General features: G+C 32.1%; 1 protein-coding gene across 8 annotated transcripts in view; it reads right to left on the bottom strand.

Annotated features, from left to right (window-relative positions):
• Positions 1–602: 602 nt before the first annotated feature.
• LOC111037160 (laccase-1-like) overlaps positions 603–15,263 on the bottom strand; it is a 36,872-nt gene continuing 22,211 nt past the window's right edge. For 2 of the 8 annotated variants that reach the window (XM_022319543.1, XM_022319542.1), the window contains exons 2-10: positions 11,195–11,450; positions 7,471–7,902; positions 3,512–3,988; positions 2,469–2,592; positions 2,143–2,357; positions 1,851–2,043; positions 1,529–1,741; positions 1,235–1,453; positions 765–1,144 (exon numbers count right to left, since the gene is read on the bottom strand). In XM_022319543.1, the coding sequence (XP_022175235.1) occupies positions 765–1,144; positions 1,235–1,453; positions 1,529–1,741; positions 1,851–2,043; positions 2,143–2,357; positions 2,469–2,592; positions 3,512–3,988; positions 7,471–7,785 (2,136 nt within the window). In that variant the 5' untranslated portion in view covers positions 7,786–7,902; positions 11,195–11,450. Of the gene's footprint in view, positions 1,145–1,234; positions 1,454–1,528; positions 1,742–1,850; positions 2,044–2,142; positions 2,358–2,468; positions 2,593–3,511; positions 3,989–7,470; positions 7,919–8,130; positions 8,482–11,194; positions 11,451–15,263 lie in introns of those variants that run through there. The other 6 variants (XM_022319546.1, XM_022319545.1, XM_022319544.1 and 3 more) reach the window with 5 other exon arrangements.

The raw sequence follows: 15,263 nt of genomic DNA, 5'->3' as shown, positions 1-15,263 counted from the left end.
ACTTTTAACGTCGACTGATTTTTTTGTCGGGTAATGACTTGACATAAAATTTCAACAGAGTTCAAATTCAAAGAGGTTCTATACTTTTTTAGACATTTAACATAAATAATTCGAAAATGATGGATTCTTAATTTGATTAAATTGGTTTAAATTTTCTCAAACGTTTGTTCAACCTTTTTTTTTTATGTTTATTTTTTTCGTTTTGTTATTGTAGGTTTCAGTTTGTTAACTTTCTTAATCTCTGACTGTTTTCTTTTCTTTTTCGTCAGTATATATTTCTATTGGGCTTTTTTATTGTTAAGCTGTAATAATTTTATATTGGTAGCTTAAAAAAAAAACATAAATAATTAAAAATTTATAATATTTTCTTTTTAATATAAATTTAAATTTCTATCATACATTTCAAATTAAAACCAATTTGTATTTGTGTATCTATATCAATTCTAATATAAAATATTTATTTCAGGAACAAGGTATTTTAAATGCGGGAGGAAGCTCCACGTTATTAAAGTATAAAAAAACGTATAAGCGAATTCTCATATTGTAATTAGTAGGTACATAGTGGCTAGCCACCTATGAACCAATTTGAATAAAAGACACCATAACTCACAACGATCATAGTAAACATTTAGTTTATTCATAATATTATAATATAATATGTACATATCACAATTCACAATACATTTAAATTTACAATTACAACTATAAATTTTATAATACAAAATTCAATAAACAATAAGCTTATTACTCATTATAACTACACGTCATTCAATGACTAAAAAGCTTATCACAATACACAATAAAATTGAGAAGTACGATGAGTTGATACTAGCAGCAGATGCTACATAAGGATGCGCACCTCCGACGAATGGCCACCATTTACCTAATGTGGATATCATATTGGTACGACTTTCGATATCTACGTCATCCAATTCATCCTTCTGCCTGGATCCATTAATGATTGGGTACACTGAATCCATGTCCTCAGGATTCAGTATTGACACTAATCCTTTACCGTTATAATTTCCACATCTCGGAAAACCAGGAGGTGATGGTGGCATTTCCCAGTCTTCGCCGATTTTGAACACAGTTGCCATGCCCACTTCGACGTGGAACTCAATATGACAATGAAATAACCAATAACCTATTATATAAAATCATTAGGTAAGTACTTGGGTATTGTCAATTTTTGAGAAGTTCTAAAAATGTAATCTATCTTACGTTGACGACTTACCAGGATTGTCGGCTAAGAAGCGCAATATCGTAAATCCGCCATCTGGTACTGTCACGGTGTCTTTAAGAGGTGCAGTCAGAAGATTTCTTACAATGCGCCCATCTCTATCCATTTGTTCTATCTCCTCTACAGTAGTATGGTTTCCAACTCTTTCCATTGCAACTACTCTAAACGGATGTCCGTGCAAATGGAATGGATGATTTGCGTTGTAGGTCACACCTTAACATTAATGAGTAAATATAGTCAATTAATTGTACCTGTACGTTCTAATTTTTTTCCAATAGTTTTATTTACCTTTATCAATGAGAAATAGTTCAACGATTGACCCCAGAGGAACTCTTATAATGTTCGTACACTCACAGAATTCGTTTGAGCAATCCTTCTTTATATGATCACAACTCATCCAAGGTTCTATCATATTCCTTTGAGATAATAATGGAAATGATGGAAGCTTGAAAGACATTTTGTTAATTTGTGGTGTGTACACACGTTCAGACCTGTGCGACACTATATAACACATAAATATAAAAAAATATAAAAAAATGTATTCATTAAACTGATTTCACCAAAACAATCGTATTTTATTAATTCATAAAATAAACTAATTATTATTAACCTTGTTTGAATCCATATAACATAGGTTTGTGGAAATGTGGATTATCTAGAGAATAAAAATCATATGACATAAATAATGTTACATCTGGTTTTTTCTCTAAACGAAGGTCATTTTTGGGGGGTGTTGCGTCTTCTAATTCTGATACAGTGGCAGTGTCCATTAAACCAGATCCTTTATTCAGTGCATTTAATTGCTGCAATCATTGAGTATTTAATTGCATTAGTTAAATATTAAAAACAATCATAAAACAAAAAACCGTTGATATTATTTTTTAATTGTGCATTATATTTACAATTCCGGAATGAAGTGTATTGTCATATGTTGGTGTGCCCTCTGGTTCCTCGTCACCAGCTCCGTCATAATGCAAAATCGATACTTCAAAGGCCTTGGTAAACCGTTCATCGCAGTCCATCAGTCCTCTAAATCGCATCCAATAATTGCCAACATTAGCTGTTGCTTCGACAACAAAATCCCAGCGTTCACCAGCATAACTTACAAACGAATCAACTGTAAACATGTACGTCATATTATTATCACTGTTTTAGTTATTTATGTGAATCGAATAGCGTTATTGTTTTAGTTTATTTTTTAAGTCTTAAGTGTAACTAGATTATTCACCTACTACTGGTTGAACGTTATATCCATCTGTTGCAATCATCGTAAACGTATGATTATCGATACTCATTGAAATTGGACAATTTAGGAATCCAGCGTTAATCAGTCTAAACCTATATCGTTTCCCCTAAACAAAATAAAAATATTAAAACATTTAACATTGATGTTAATTTCAATTGATTTAAATTTTATACCTTATATTATATGAGAACTGATAAAACCATTACAACTAATCAATCGTGCCAAGAAACTGTATTAAATTTAATTTAATACATATACGTATAACAGTCATATTTTGCTGATCAATATTTAACAATATTTTAAATGGAGCGCTTATTAAAAACTAGGTACTTATTTAAAATCAAGTTATTCAAGTAGGAAATGAAATTTTTATGGTGAATAAACTTTACATCAAATTATACAATATTTAAACCTGCATTTAATATCATTACCCATATTAAACTACCTACCTAGCTACTTAGGTGTTATTCATTTTCTCACTCACAAAATTAATGTATATGTGTTTCTTTCCATATTTTATGCTAAATTTAGGATCACTTAAGTCGCCAATTATTAAAAACTCGTATAATATAACTCCACATAAACACTGTGCCCACATCCCACAGATTGAGATTAATATACAGTTATTACACTTCTATAAGCAGAAGGATTGAATAGGAAGGTTAGGTTAGGACCTACTCAGCTTTTGGCGAAATAATATGGCTTATGGAATATATTTTAACTAATCCACAGATTTAATCAATTATCATACTTTAATAGTTTATCAAACATCAACTTATTATGACTTTATCATTGCCAGTAGGCATAAAGGGATCATTTTGCCCCATAATTATTGTAAGCCATGATGGGACGACGGGTTAAGTAAACTGATGGCAATACAAACGAATCGCCCGAGTTGTTACAGTTACAACTTACAAGGCATGTACTCGCACAATACAGTATTAATTATATGCATGCGATCCCTCCCGCGGGTTATAATGTTTCTATATTTATATAATACAGCATGTGGTCTGTTTGGTACTCACTCTGGTCACGTTGAACTGAGTGAGGGGCGTGCGGTAACCGCCGTCGAAGACTTTGTAACGGCCGCGGCCGTTTATCAAAATGGTCTCTGGCTTGTTATTGCCCGAACCGTGGTAGTGGGCGAGGAACTTGCGGATGCCCAGCTCGTGCAGCCAGTCAGTGACCGTGATGACGTGCACGTCCACGTCGTACATGTCGCGGTGCACGTCCCTCGACTTTGGGGACCGCACTATGAACGACCCGAACGCGCCGTCACCCCTCTGGCAGCCGGAGTGCGAGTGCCAGAAGTGCGTGCCCTCGTTGTCGGCCAGGTACACGTACCTGAACGAACTGTGAGGCGGAACTGGACATTGCGTCACGTACGGCACGCCGTCCATGTACGGTGAGTTGCGCTGATGGTGCCCGTGCCAGTGGACGGACGTCGACTCCTCCATCATGGCGTTCTCCACGTCCACCATGACGGTGTCGCCCAAACACACCTGTGGGACGTGAAATACGATCGTCAGTATATATCGGTTTAGCCGACGAGAATTCGAAATATACTCTAGTTGTACTAAAATTGAATACTATTATTAAATATAGTATTAAGGGTGAAATAGGTAGGTTCCTCTATCTGTAATTTAGTTCAAGATATGGAATTTTATTATACGTAATAGTTTTAAAGTTATCTGTAATGTATCTGCAATTTAGTCCTGGATTACGTAAAATGAGATTCGACGATTGGCATATGATTGCCGATTGGTAATAAAAATGTGTGCTGGATCATGAGGCGCATGTTATGCATTTTGTACGAGTTGATTTATATTCCTTATACGACGTGTAATATACGTTATATTATGTTATATGATTTATATTCCTTAAATATGTCTCAAATTGGGTAGGTACTCGTTTTCACGATTTTTTCACCGAATACGTATAGGTTACTAACATTATTTTAATATTTATCCTTATAAAATACAATACAATTCGAAACGTGATTGTGGAAACCCGGCTTAAGTTTTCTCACGTACAACGGTTGGAACGCGTTTCTACACTTTCCGTGCCAATATATAATATTATGCTATGCATTATACTTAATATAATTATTGTTCAGCTGGAATTTGAACAAGTTCTGAAAATGTATGAAAGTTTTCTCCAGGGATTTATCAAATATTTAAGATGTCTAATATCTTTGATTCTACTAAACAATGTTAATTGAATTTTTTTTTAAAGTTCAATAATAATTATTGTTTGAATGAAATTTTTTGAAAATGCTCGAACATTTATTCTATCTCTGATTTCCACATAGTTTATTATGAATGCTTGTCGGGACTTATTATTGTTAGTATGGAAGTGGGCGTTTAATATAAAAATTAAATATATAATCTAAAAACTAAATTTTTGTAAATAAAAAGAAATCAACAATTGCATATTGTTATATCATATTCTTGTGCATTTATGGTAAACAATTTTTTTCACATTTTTTTATTTACTATGTACATATTTTTCGGGGATTGAAGAGGTAGAGATCACGCTCGTGAGTAATTCTACAGCTGATGGCTGATCATGATGTGCAGTGTGCTTTAAATTGCAATAATATAGTGTTCGTCATCGGGGAAAAGCGTTTCATATTATTGTTTTCCCCATTCGTGGGATAGGGAATTTTTGTTGCTATATTTATTTAAACATGCCCATGTTCTCGATATATAGTACTTATATAGTTACCTGCGTCACTTGTCTCATATTTCTACTCAAGTTAAGTGAATACATCGCTGTTTCGTTAACATAACTTTACTTTACTAGCCTATATGGTACATATATCGCTGTACCTGTAATAAAGTGTACATAAAACATATATAAATATAATTGTGCAAACGTACAGCGTAGGTAGATGTACACGTGTATTTAATTACAAATATAATGTGTTATACATAATATTATGTTGCAACAGTATTGGAGACCGTAAACGAAAATTAAAAATAATCACTATTTCGCCATCTCGATTCTCTAATTGCCATCGATAAATCGGTATGTAGGTATGCGGGAATAATATAATGTTATATATTATACGGTTTCGTTTCGATATTTTGCTATTAAATCGTTTGAAATGATTCAATGTTTATTTGCCATATTTAAACATGTAAATAGTAAAATACGCGTTTAAAATTGTAATTATTAAACAAATCGTCCATACACAAATGATAATAATACAGTGCAATACAATGATTAACGTTAAAAAATATAATTTTAAATAATATGCATTGGTCATTTGGCCATCGATCGCTTCCAAGAACTAGCGCGCGTCTCTGTACATATAATAATACAGGTACCTACATAACTGCAGTGTGTAAATAAAATCCCGCAGCGCACAATTAACGCGCACCCATCAGGTTTATTATGATTGGGCAAAAGTTACAACGTTGTCCTAGAAAACTCGGTTAAATTGTTTATCTAAATTATAATACGTAAATGACGATTTGCAGTTGTAACTACCTGTAGCTATACAAGATGATTCAACGACCATGCTCACTCCCATTTTTCCCTACTGACGAATTTATGGAAATTTTGGATTTTTGGATTATTTGAAGTATATTTGAGAATTTTGTTTCCAATTATTTAGCTTTTTTATTCCGTGTAACTGTGTAAGCCTCACTGGGTCGATACAAACTTTTTCAAATATTTTACTATAAATTGCTAAGCAGATTATTTTTTTGAAAATATTGATCTATTTAATACAAAAGTGGAACAAGAACCCTAAATTGTAAAAATGTTTATACTAAGGATATAATAGTCCTTAAAAATGGTTTTACAAAAATATAAAATATATGGAATATTGGATAGTGTATTCAATAAATTTACAAATTATAAAATGTTGATGAATTATATTACATTATATTACTTCCTAAAATGTTCTAATCATTATAGTTCCCCCTTCCCATCTCCTCCAGTCCCATTATTCGGGACATAAAGTTAAATTATCCATAGTACGCAAAGTTAAATAACTTAAAACTTTCAGTTTAAATATCGATTTACGTACATCAACATTTAAAAAAATTCATCAGACTTACAATTTACAGGAAAAAATTGGTGATTCTTATTTAGGAGTAAACTATCCTTAATATAAATAAATTTTAATAACTCAAAAACTACTCATACACTGATTTACACTCAAACAAATTTAAAAAAAAACCTTTTGCTTAACAGCACACAGTAATAAAGGGTAGTTCTTGTTTGGAAAAACGAAGTTTGCATCGTCACTACACACTTCGCAAATAATAAAAAGTTAAATACATCGTGGTATATCCACGCATAGGTAAATAAATGGTTTTTGACCGACAGTGATATTACTATACCGCTTATGCCTGTATCTCGTTTAAATGGAAAATAATATCATAATTATTTATAATAATATATATTTTATGGTCCGCGTGCTCGACATAAATACAATAATATATATATAGAATAATATATAGCTGCTGGCGGCCCAAGGACATAAACGGAAATCTTTTCTTTTCTCGTCGTTTTTTCCGCTATGCGACGACGAGGTCCCCGAAAAAAAAATTCCCCATTGCTACATCGCACCATTGTGAAAATTGAAAACAACGGGCGACTGCCAACTACTACTGTTGTTGTACTACACCGTGCGTCGTGCACGTTTGGCCGCTCGAACTTACCTAACTCACAGCCGCACATATTATTATTATTATACTTTTCTGTCGCTTATATTGGAGGGCGCGCGAGTGAACAATAATATACACATATACAGCGTAGGTATGTCTCCTATACATAATATAATGATAATATAATTTCAAGTACGGCGATGGCCGGGAAAGTAAGTTCGGGAGGGTATATACTCGATACATAATTGAATTATCATTATTGTGCGCATAATATATTATAATATTATTATATTATATTTTGATAATAGCACAGGTCGGATTTATAATGCGACACCTATTATTGTTGTTGTTATTATCATTACCTGGATGGAAGGTCCCGGCAGACTTCTATTGATGACGATAATGGGCTTCGCAACGCCGTCGGCCGGCACACAGTCTGGTCTGTAACAATCGGTCATGTTGTACGGACAGTCGTAGCAAGCCTTGCTCATTGTGTAGTACCATTCCACTTTGAAACGGTACTCGCACGTTTTGGGCGGTTCGCCGGCGTGACATTCTCTCTGGCAAGGATGCACTTCGTAGTCCTGTCCGCGTTTCACGGCGCTCGCAGGACGCAGGACCGCGATCGTACAACAGCAGTAGTAAAACAGCACGATAGTGGCGCACTGTGCTTTCATTTTTCTTCCGTTTTCATCTCATATGCAAATAATGTTGTGCGCAAACAATTTTATACCGGTATAGAACGGCGACGTGGGAACGATAAACTCTGCTGCAGGATGTAGGATTTTATGCGTCTGAAAACCATAAACGCTGCATCACATAATATTAATATTATTATTATTTTATTGTAATATTGTTTTGTAAGCCTATAAATATTATACCTACGACACCGATGAGAGTTAACTATTATTATGCATGGCTATAGGCGTATTACTATGTAGGTACACGCATATAAGTGTATGTAATATATGATACATTATTAATTCATTTACAGTATGTAAGTAGGTAAACATATACAGTACCCAGTGACACGGTCATGCGGACGTCGCGGCCGTGCTGCTGCTTCGGCGGTGTCGAGAATAATGTATTGTATTTTTGTTTTGCCAAGTGGAAACCGGATTTTTAAAATGCCAACATTTACCGCCGTGGAAGTTGCAGTTTCCCCCCACCCCCTCATACTTTGTTATAGGCACTGTAGAACTTCAAACCGCGGGTATCGGAATAAATTTCGGGGGAATTACCCTTGACCGTATAATTTTTTTTTCAACATTATTTAATGGTAATGAAATCGTTTATAGTTCATATACCTACACTCGTAGCACTTAGCAGATACAATAACAACAGGTGTATATATGTTTCAATACTATTAATAAACCCTTCAATATATTGAATAATTTAATTATTGGTACTTTTCAAATACATACAAATATACAATATTTACATATGGTGCATTATTTATACGAAATTTCAATAATAATTTACATTTTACTCATTTCAATTTTATATAGGGAATACATTGTCGACGTATGCTTAAGAATATAGTACTAATCCGCATACAATTATATGCAAACAGGTTCTACAAACACGAGTTTTACGGAAATCAAACTATTGTTGAAATTATAGGTACGTATTAAAATATAATTAAAATGAGGAACCATCGTCATTAGGTACATTTATTTATTTTATTCTTTCCGTAAAAAGGGACCTTCTAACTTTTGTTTAATTGACTGTAGTCTGTAACTGCTGCACGCATACTGCAGTATAGTATATTATACTGCGTAGTGTATATAGTACATAATATTCCAAGCACGACTATAGGTGCAATTTCGAACGCTTGTTTGTATACTTTACGTCTCTAAAATATAAAATATGAAGTATGAAAAACCTAGGTATAGAACATAAATTGCAGACGATTGTGTAATCAATCAAGTAATTTTAAAATCGAATTTCAATAGAGTCTCCGTTGTCATTTTGTAAATTTTTTGGAGTTTCATTTAAATAATAAGACATTATTTATTAACGTCGTTATCAAAGTATACCTAGTTATATTATAACTATTATCGACAACGATAATGGCATTATTATAGCTTATAGCTAAACAATCATCTATGTATAAGGATATAACATTTATCTACTAACACCCACATCGTGACCATCATAGCTACTTTTTAAGTTGATACTTAAATTTTAGCACTAATATATAGATTATGTACCTTGTCTTATTAAATATGAATATGTCTTTGTTTATTTAATATCGCATGTTGTATCTGTATCACATTGGAATTTCTTTGTTTTAAATAATTTATGTTTAGGTCTTAATTGTAGGTATTATCATATATTATAAATTATTATATGTTATCTTGTTCCATCAAAAAGTTTTTTTTATAATCAACAATTGTTGAACATTTTAACGAAAAAATACATGTATAAGGACATAAGGTCATATTTTAAGAAAAAATTACAACCTGCGTATGTGTATATGTTTAATTTATCTTTATGGTTGAACTATCTAACAAATTACCGAATTATTACAATATAAGTATGCCTAGTTAAGGTAAAATGTGTAGAATTTCCACCCAAGTACAATAGATGTTCAATGTTTGACCTCTCGAATAAAATGTTTTCTCATTAGAATCTGACCGTAGCTTAATAATACCGACCTACTAAAAGTTAGTCACACTGTGGTCGAAACAAACGTATACTTATTTTATATCTTCTATAATAAACATATATTTTCACGCCTAGGTATTTAAAACTTAACATACTTTTTAATCGGGTGATTAAAGTTAGTTAAATATTATTAAAAATGTATTTCTAAATTAGATGGAAAAAAATATTAACCTACAGTTTGATACCTACCCATAATATTGCGATCAATTCGACCATTATAATACTCGACTAACCGAGCTTGTAAAACCCGACTGTCTTAAATTATTATTTGTTTTTTTTATAATAGGTTTCACAAGTATGATCTTAAATATTGATTTGTTTTATTGTAATTTACAACTATAAATAAAATAACGTAATTTATATTGATATCGATACGACCAAGATGCGATAAACGGAGTACCTAATAATTTATTATACTGCAAAGCAATTGATGACAAAAAGATAAATCCTACGAGGTTTCCTAAGCTAAATCAAAGGTAAGGAGGAAAAACTCATATTTTGCATAAAAATAGTTATAGAAAATTAAAAATAGGCATAGGTGCCGTTAAAAGGTTTGAGCAATTTTTACCTCACGTGTGACCAAGCGACATACGGATGGTATATTCAATTTGCGCTAATAATTATTTATTAACGATCATCCTTGAATTATTCGAGTAAAGTTTTCCTATTCACTTTTCGATAGGTAGTATTAATAATATTATAAATAACAATAAATGGATGTTTTACTTAACTAAAACTATATAGAGCTTGAAGGTCTTTGAAATTAATCAGCGATCCCGTGTACACGCATATAAGGTCTCGAAGTACATTTATACAATAATTATCGTAACATACGGCAGTGGTTCGCTGCTGTAAAGTGTGGCATCACATTATAATAACACGGGAACAGCCAATCTAAATAAATAACTATCTATATAGCATTACCAATGTGATATGCTTTAGAACGAGCAATTAATTTTAATGAACTACCGATGGAACAAAGAACGACGAAATCATAATATTAGATGCGTATATTTTCGCACTGTGCGAATATTATCGCACCACAATATTGCAGGTCGAAAACGAATGATCGATCATTATTATAATATTATTTTATAATTAATATGATTTAATATCGGATGTGTAATAATATTATTACTATCGCGTAATTCGTAACGATAAATAATAATATTAAAAACAACAAAGTCTTGTAAATAAAAAAAAAATCGTCTTCGAGACGAAAATATATCATATTAAGATACCTATAAATGGGTAGGCGAGCGCCTTATCGTCCAAATATTAACAGCAATATGTTTGGTGTCGCGAAGCCGCGTAATAATAACACTATAATATAGTAGTATCAATTATATTAATTATTCGTGTCACTATCGCCGTACAACAATGGTATTAGTATTTAGTATTATCATTATTTTTTACCTGCTACCTGTTGCTGCGGTCCGTCGGCGTACTGCGGCGGCGGTTATCCGGCGAGAAGTCGAACTTTCAAAAACACGCGGCGCACACGGCGTAGAGTATGTTTTTATTGTGCACGCGGACGACAGAGGAGCGTTGTACCTCACGACGACGAGCCGGTCAACGATCAACGATTATCGTTTTCGGAATACGCGATACTCGCACGGTCTCGCCAGATACTATATGCTGTTATAGGGATGCCCTTGACGCAAGTGTGTACCTGGTAAACGAGTAAAAAACCAAACATATAATACACAGGTAGGTACGCGTGCACACACACACACACACACACATATATAAATATAATGAATGTATACAGTATAGGTTATTGAAACGTCTCCGTCTCTCCCCGTGTACGTACACGTTTTGCTATAATTTTCGTTGTTTTTTTGTTCGGGGGAAGGGGAAATCATTATACATTATTACAGTCTCAGGTGGGTATTAAATACATACGGTCTTGTGACGTAGGCACGCGTTGAAATTAGCATAAAATCTAACGTGCCATTATATTATTATTATTATTATTATTGCTATTATTATTACAGATCGTACAAAATATCTTCTGTTAAGATAAACCACTATGTACGCAGCGTTATTACTATAAATACTATATAGGTACACGCATATACATATACTATGTACATGCATATTTTATTATTATATAGGTGCCTATGCTACCACATGATGTACATATACATACACGCTCGGTATACGCACCGAACTATATCATTATTACGTATTATATTGTTTCAGCGTCATCATCGCAGTCGAAGAAGACTTCTCGAAATGTCCTCAATAAGTCGACAGTGCCGGTGTGTACAAAATCATAGTACATGTAATACCTACCTACTGCTGTAATAATTGATTTTCGGTCAGTTACATGTTCTATTCCTTTGCATATTATATACCTACGAGAAAATATAATAATAATATAATATAATATATATATATATCATATTATTATACCCACTTATCGTTATGAAATCACATTCCTCGCTCGTGTAACGACTAATAACCCGCAGAACCGTATAAAAACAATATCGTTTTGATAATGCTCTGGACTAAAATATGACTAATACCTATATTGTATAATTATTATATACTTGTTATGAAATTTAAAAGTGAACTCAATATTGATTTCTACAGATAATTAGACATAATATTACTACCTACACGATTCTGCGTTATTTACCATAAACTGTATTTTTAGCGAGTGGGTAAAATACAAATGTGTATTTAAGTAACACTTCGGATACCAACTTTCAAAAGTTTCGAAGCGTTATTATTATTGATTAGACGTTTTTTTAATCTTTATATCTGCTTATTTGCTATAGCGATGTGTGTAGCCGTATTATAGGTATAGGTAGTTCCTATTATATATAAATATATAATACATTATAATATAAACACTGAACAGAATAAAAACAATAATATTATATTGTATTTAATTTTCTTATTAAAATTATCTGCATTTAAATCATTCCAACAATAACAATAATATTAAGTATTGATTGAATATAATAATATCATCGTTGTTACCATTAATATTATTATAATATGTTTTCTGTTATGATAAAAGTTATAACCGGTTATTTGTGTCAAGTTCGAAATTTGAAGACACCCCTTCATTACAAGGTTTCATTAAAGTGAGGACCCCGATCATCTCACGTAATCTGTTTTCAAATTGTACCGCAATAATATTGTTATTATACGAATACTGACATACTGCGTTCTGAGTTTGATGATAATAATAAGAAGCCGAAGAATAAATTTAGATAATATTGTAATATAGGACATCGACATTATACGACTTTAATCAATGACGAGTTTAGTAAATGGTCATTTTTCATTTAAGTCAAAACGCAGTTAGATGGGTAAATAAAATAATTATAAACAAACGTCCTAATGTACATAAATCATTTATTACTATAGCTACTTATATAGCCATAATATAAAACAGTGAATCTTTTCCCTTTCACTTGTATTTTATTTTGTCAACTATACGTTAATATAGAAATATGATTGTATATGACGTTATTCTACGTATTAAATTACAATTATAACAGTCGTATTATTAATACAATGATGGTCGGAACGAAACGTGTTTCTATACACAGCAGTATCATAGTTTCGAGATTCTGTCATTAAACAAAAATACATATTATATTCACGACCACGCCAAAATTATTGAGACCGTGACATTTTTTTTTTTAACGTTTATTATTAATTATGATTTTTTTAAAAAATATTTTCCGAATGGATTTTGAAAATACTCGAGGACGTCAACAACCGAGCTTCAAATGAACTCTTCGGCGAGTATAATAAAATTCCCTGTAAACGATGATGATGAATAAAACACACACGCACTACGGGTGTTATAAACATAATAAATAAAAAAAATGTAATACTGTACATAATGTAATATACCTACAAAACCTGATGTCAACGCGTGTCGGAACGACGGCAATGAGCGAGTCTGTCCTGGGTTTTTCAAGGGTAATCGTTACATTCCCCGTGCAGTTAGTCACGTGGTTCTGTTTGGCCATTAATAATAATAATACCTATACAGCGTATATATATTTATTATACATGTATATAAATAGTATAATCGGTTGGACTAGAGTATTTATACGAATACTCGTACCTATGTATAATATATACCAATTGACTACATGGAATATAATTATTTCGAAGCCAAACAATTAACAGCTGGTATACGATAATTACAGACTATAATACTATATCCCATAGACTCCGTATAATATTATTATTGTGTTTGCGCATTGATTTATTGAGTTTTCATCCGCAGCGCGCGATGAAGATTAATTATATTGTTCCGCATTTGAACTGCGGTTCAGGAAGTGTATAATATTAATATGAGTAGCCATAGGTTCTGGGAATTACTGCAGTTTAGAGTATGAATCATTGCGATAAAATATATTGGCCACTGCAACAGTATCGGAACATATTTTATTCCGTGCTACCTACCTTTGAATAATAATTTTTAGAAATACGTTTGCCCGGAGCAATATGATATTGTGCGCAACTTGAATAGATCGCAATAGGGAGACTTTAACGTACCGTTCAATATAATTATCATTCTTGTCTATCACTTTCTTGAGTATAAAATATATGGAACGATTAATAATTCTTTGCTTATACATATTATTACCATAATAATATTACTAGAATACTAAAACAAACAAGTCATATAAAAATATGTTCAGCTCAATTATCGTCTAGACGACCGTGGAAAATCTCTAAATCATTTTATTATACATCTATCATAGCGGTATAGATACATCATACAGACATGATTTTTTTTATGTATGAATAAAATCGAAATAATCAGGTAATAAACGCTTAGGTATAGTCGCGTATGAGAAACTTGACTATTCAAAAGCTCGGAAAACTCAATACAAGTGCCCGATACAACATCTCTCCATCTTTGAAAGTCAGCAATTATTATTATTATTATTATTATCATAGAAAAATAGCTCTTTAAAACGGAATTTATTTAATTTATAGTGTCTGGTGGTTATCAATTCCTGATTATCCACGTAAGTCGTAGACGCCTAAAGCGTATAAATGGTGTCGTGATCTCTTACAACAATAAACATAGGTATATACATAATAGAAAGTGCCATCAATGGATATAGCCTCTTTCATCATACTTTTCTGGGTTTTTTGCTGTCATCATTTTTTATTTACTTATCACATAATATATTATTATGCTCATTATGTCAATTTGTTATATAGACTGCATATAAATAAATACTAATATAACTCTACAAAAAAAATTATCCACTCAGTATCGCAGTGCATGAAATATGCTTTTGGAAAATTGAAATTTGTCAATCTAATGCTTTATTATATTATTTAATATACGTCACGATTACGTCCATAAAACGTTCCGTTTTTTTTTTGTGAAACATATTAATGCAGCTTTATATGTTTTTAAATTCGCTAAGATAAAATTATTTCTAATTTTTTTTCGAAATTAAGGACTTTCTAGTGTCTAATCATGTCTAGC

The sequence above is a fragment of the Myzus persicae genome, unplaced genomic scaffold (assembly GCF_001856785.1).
Source record: "Myzus persicae strain clone G006 unplaced genomic scaffold, MPER_G0061.0, whole genome shotgun sequence".
NCBI classification, from domain to species: Eukaryota; Metazoa; Arthropoda; class Insecta; order Hemiptera; family Aphididae; genus Myzus; species Myzus persicae.
The sequence above is the reverse complement of the archived record's forward strand: the minus strand, read 5'-3'. Positions and strand labels throughout refer to the sequence as shown.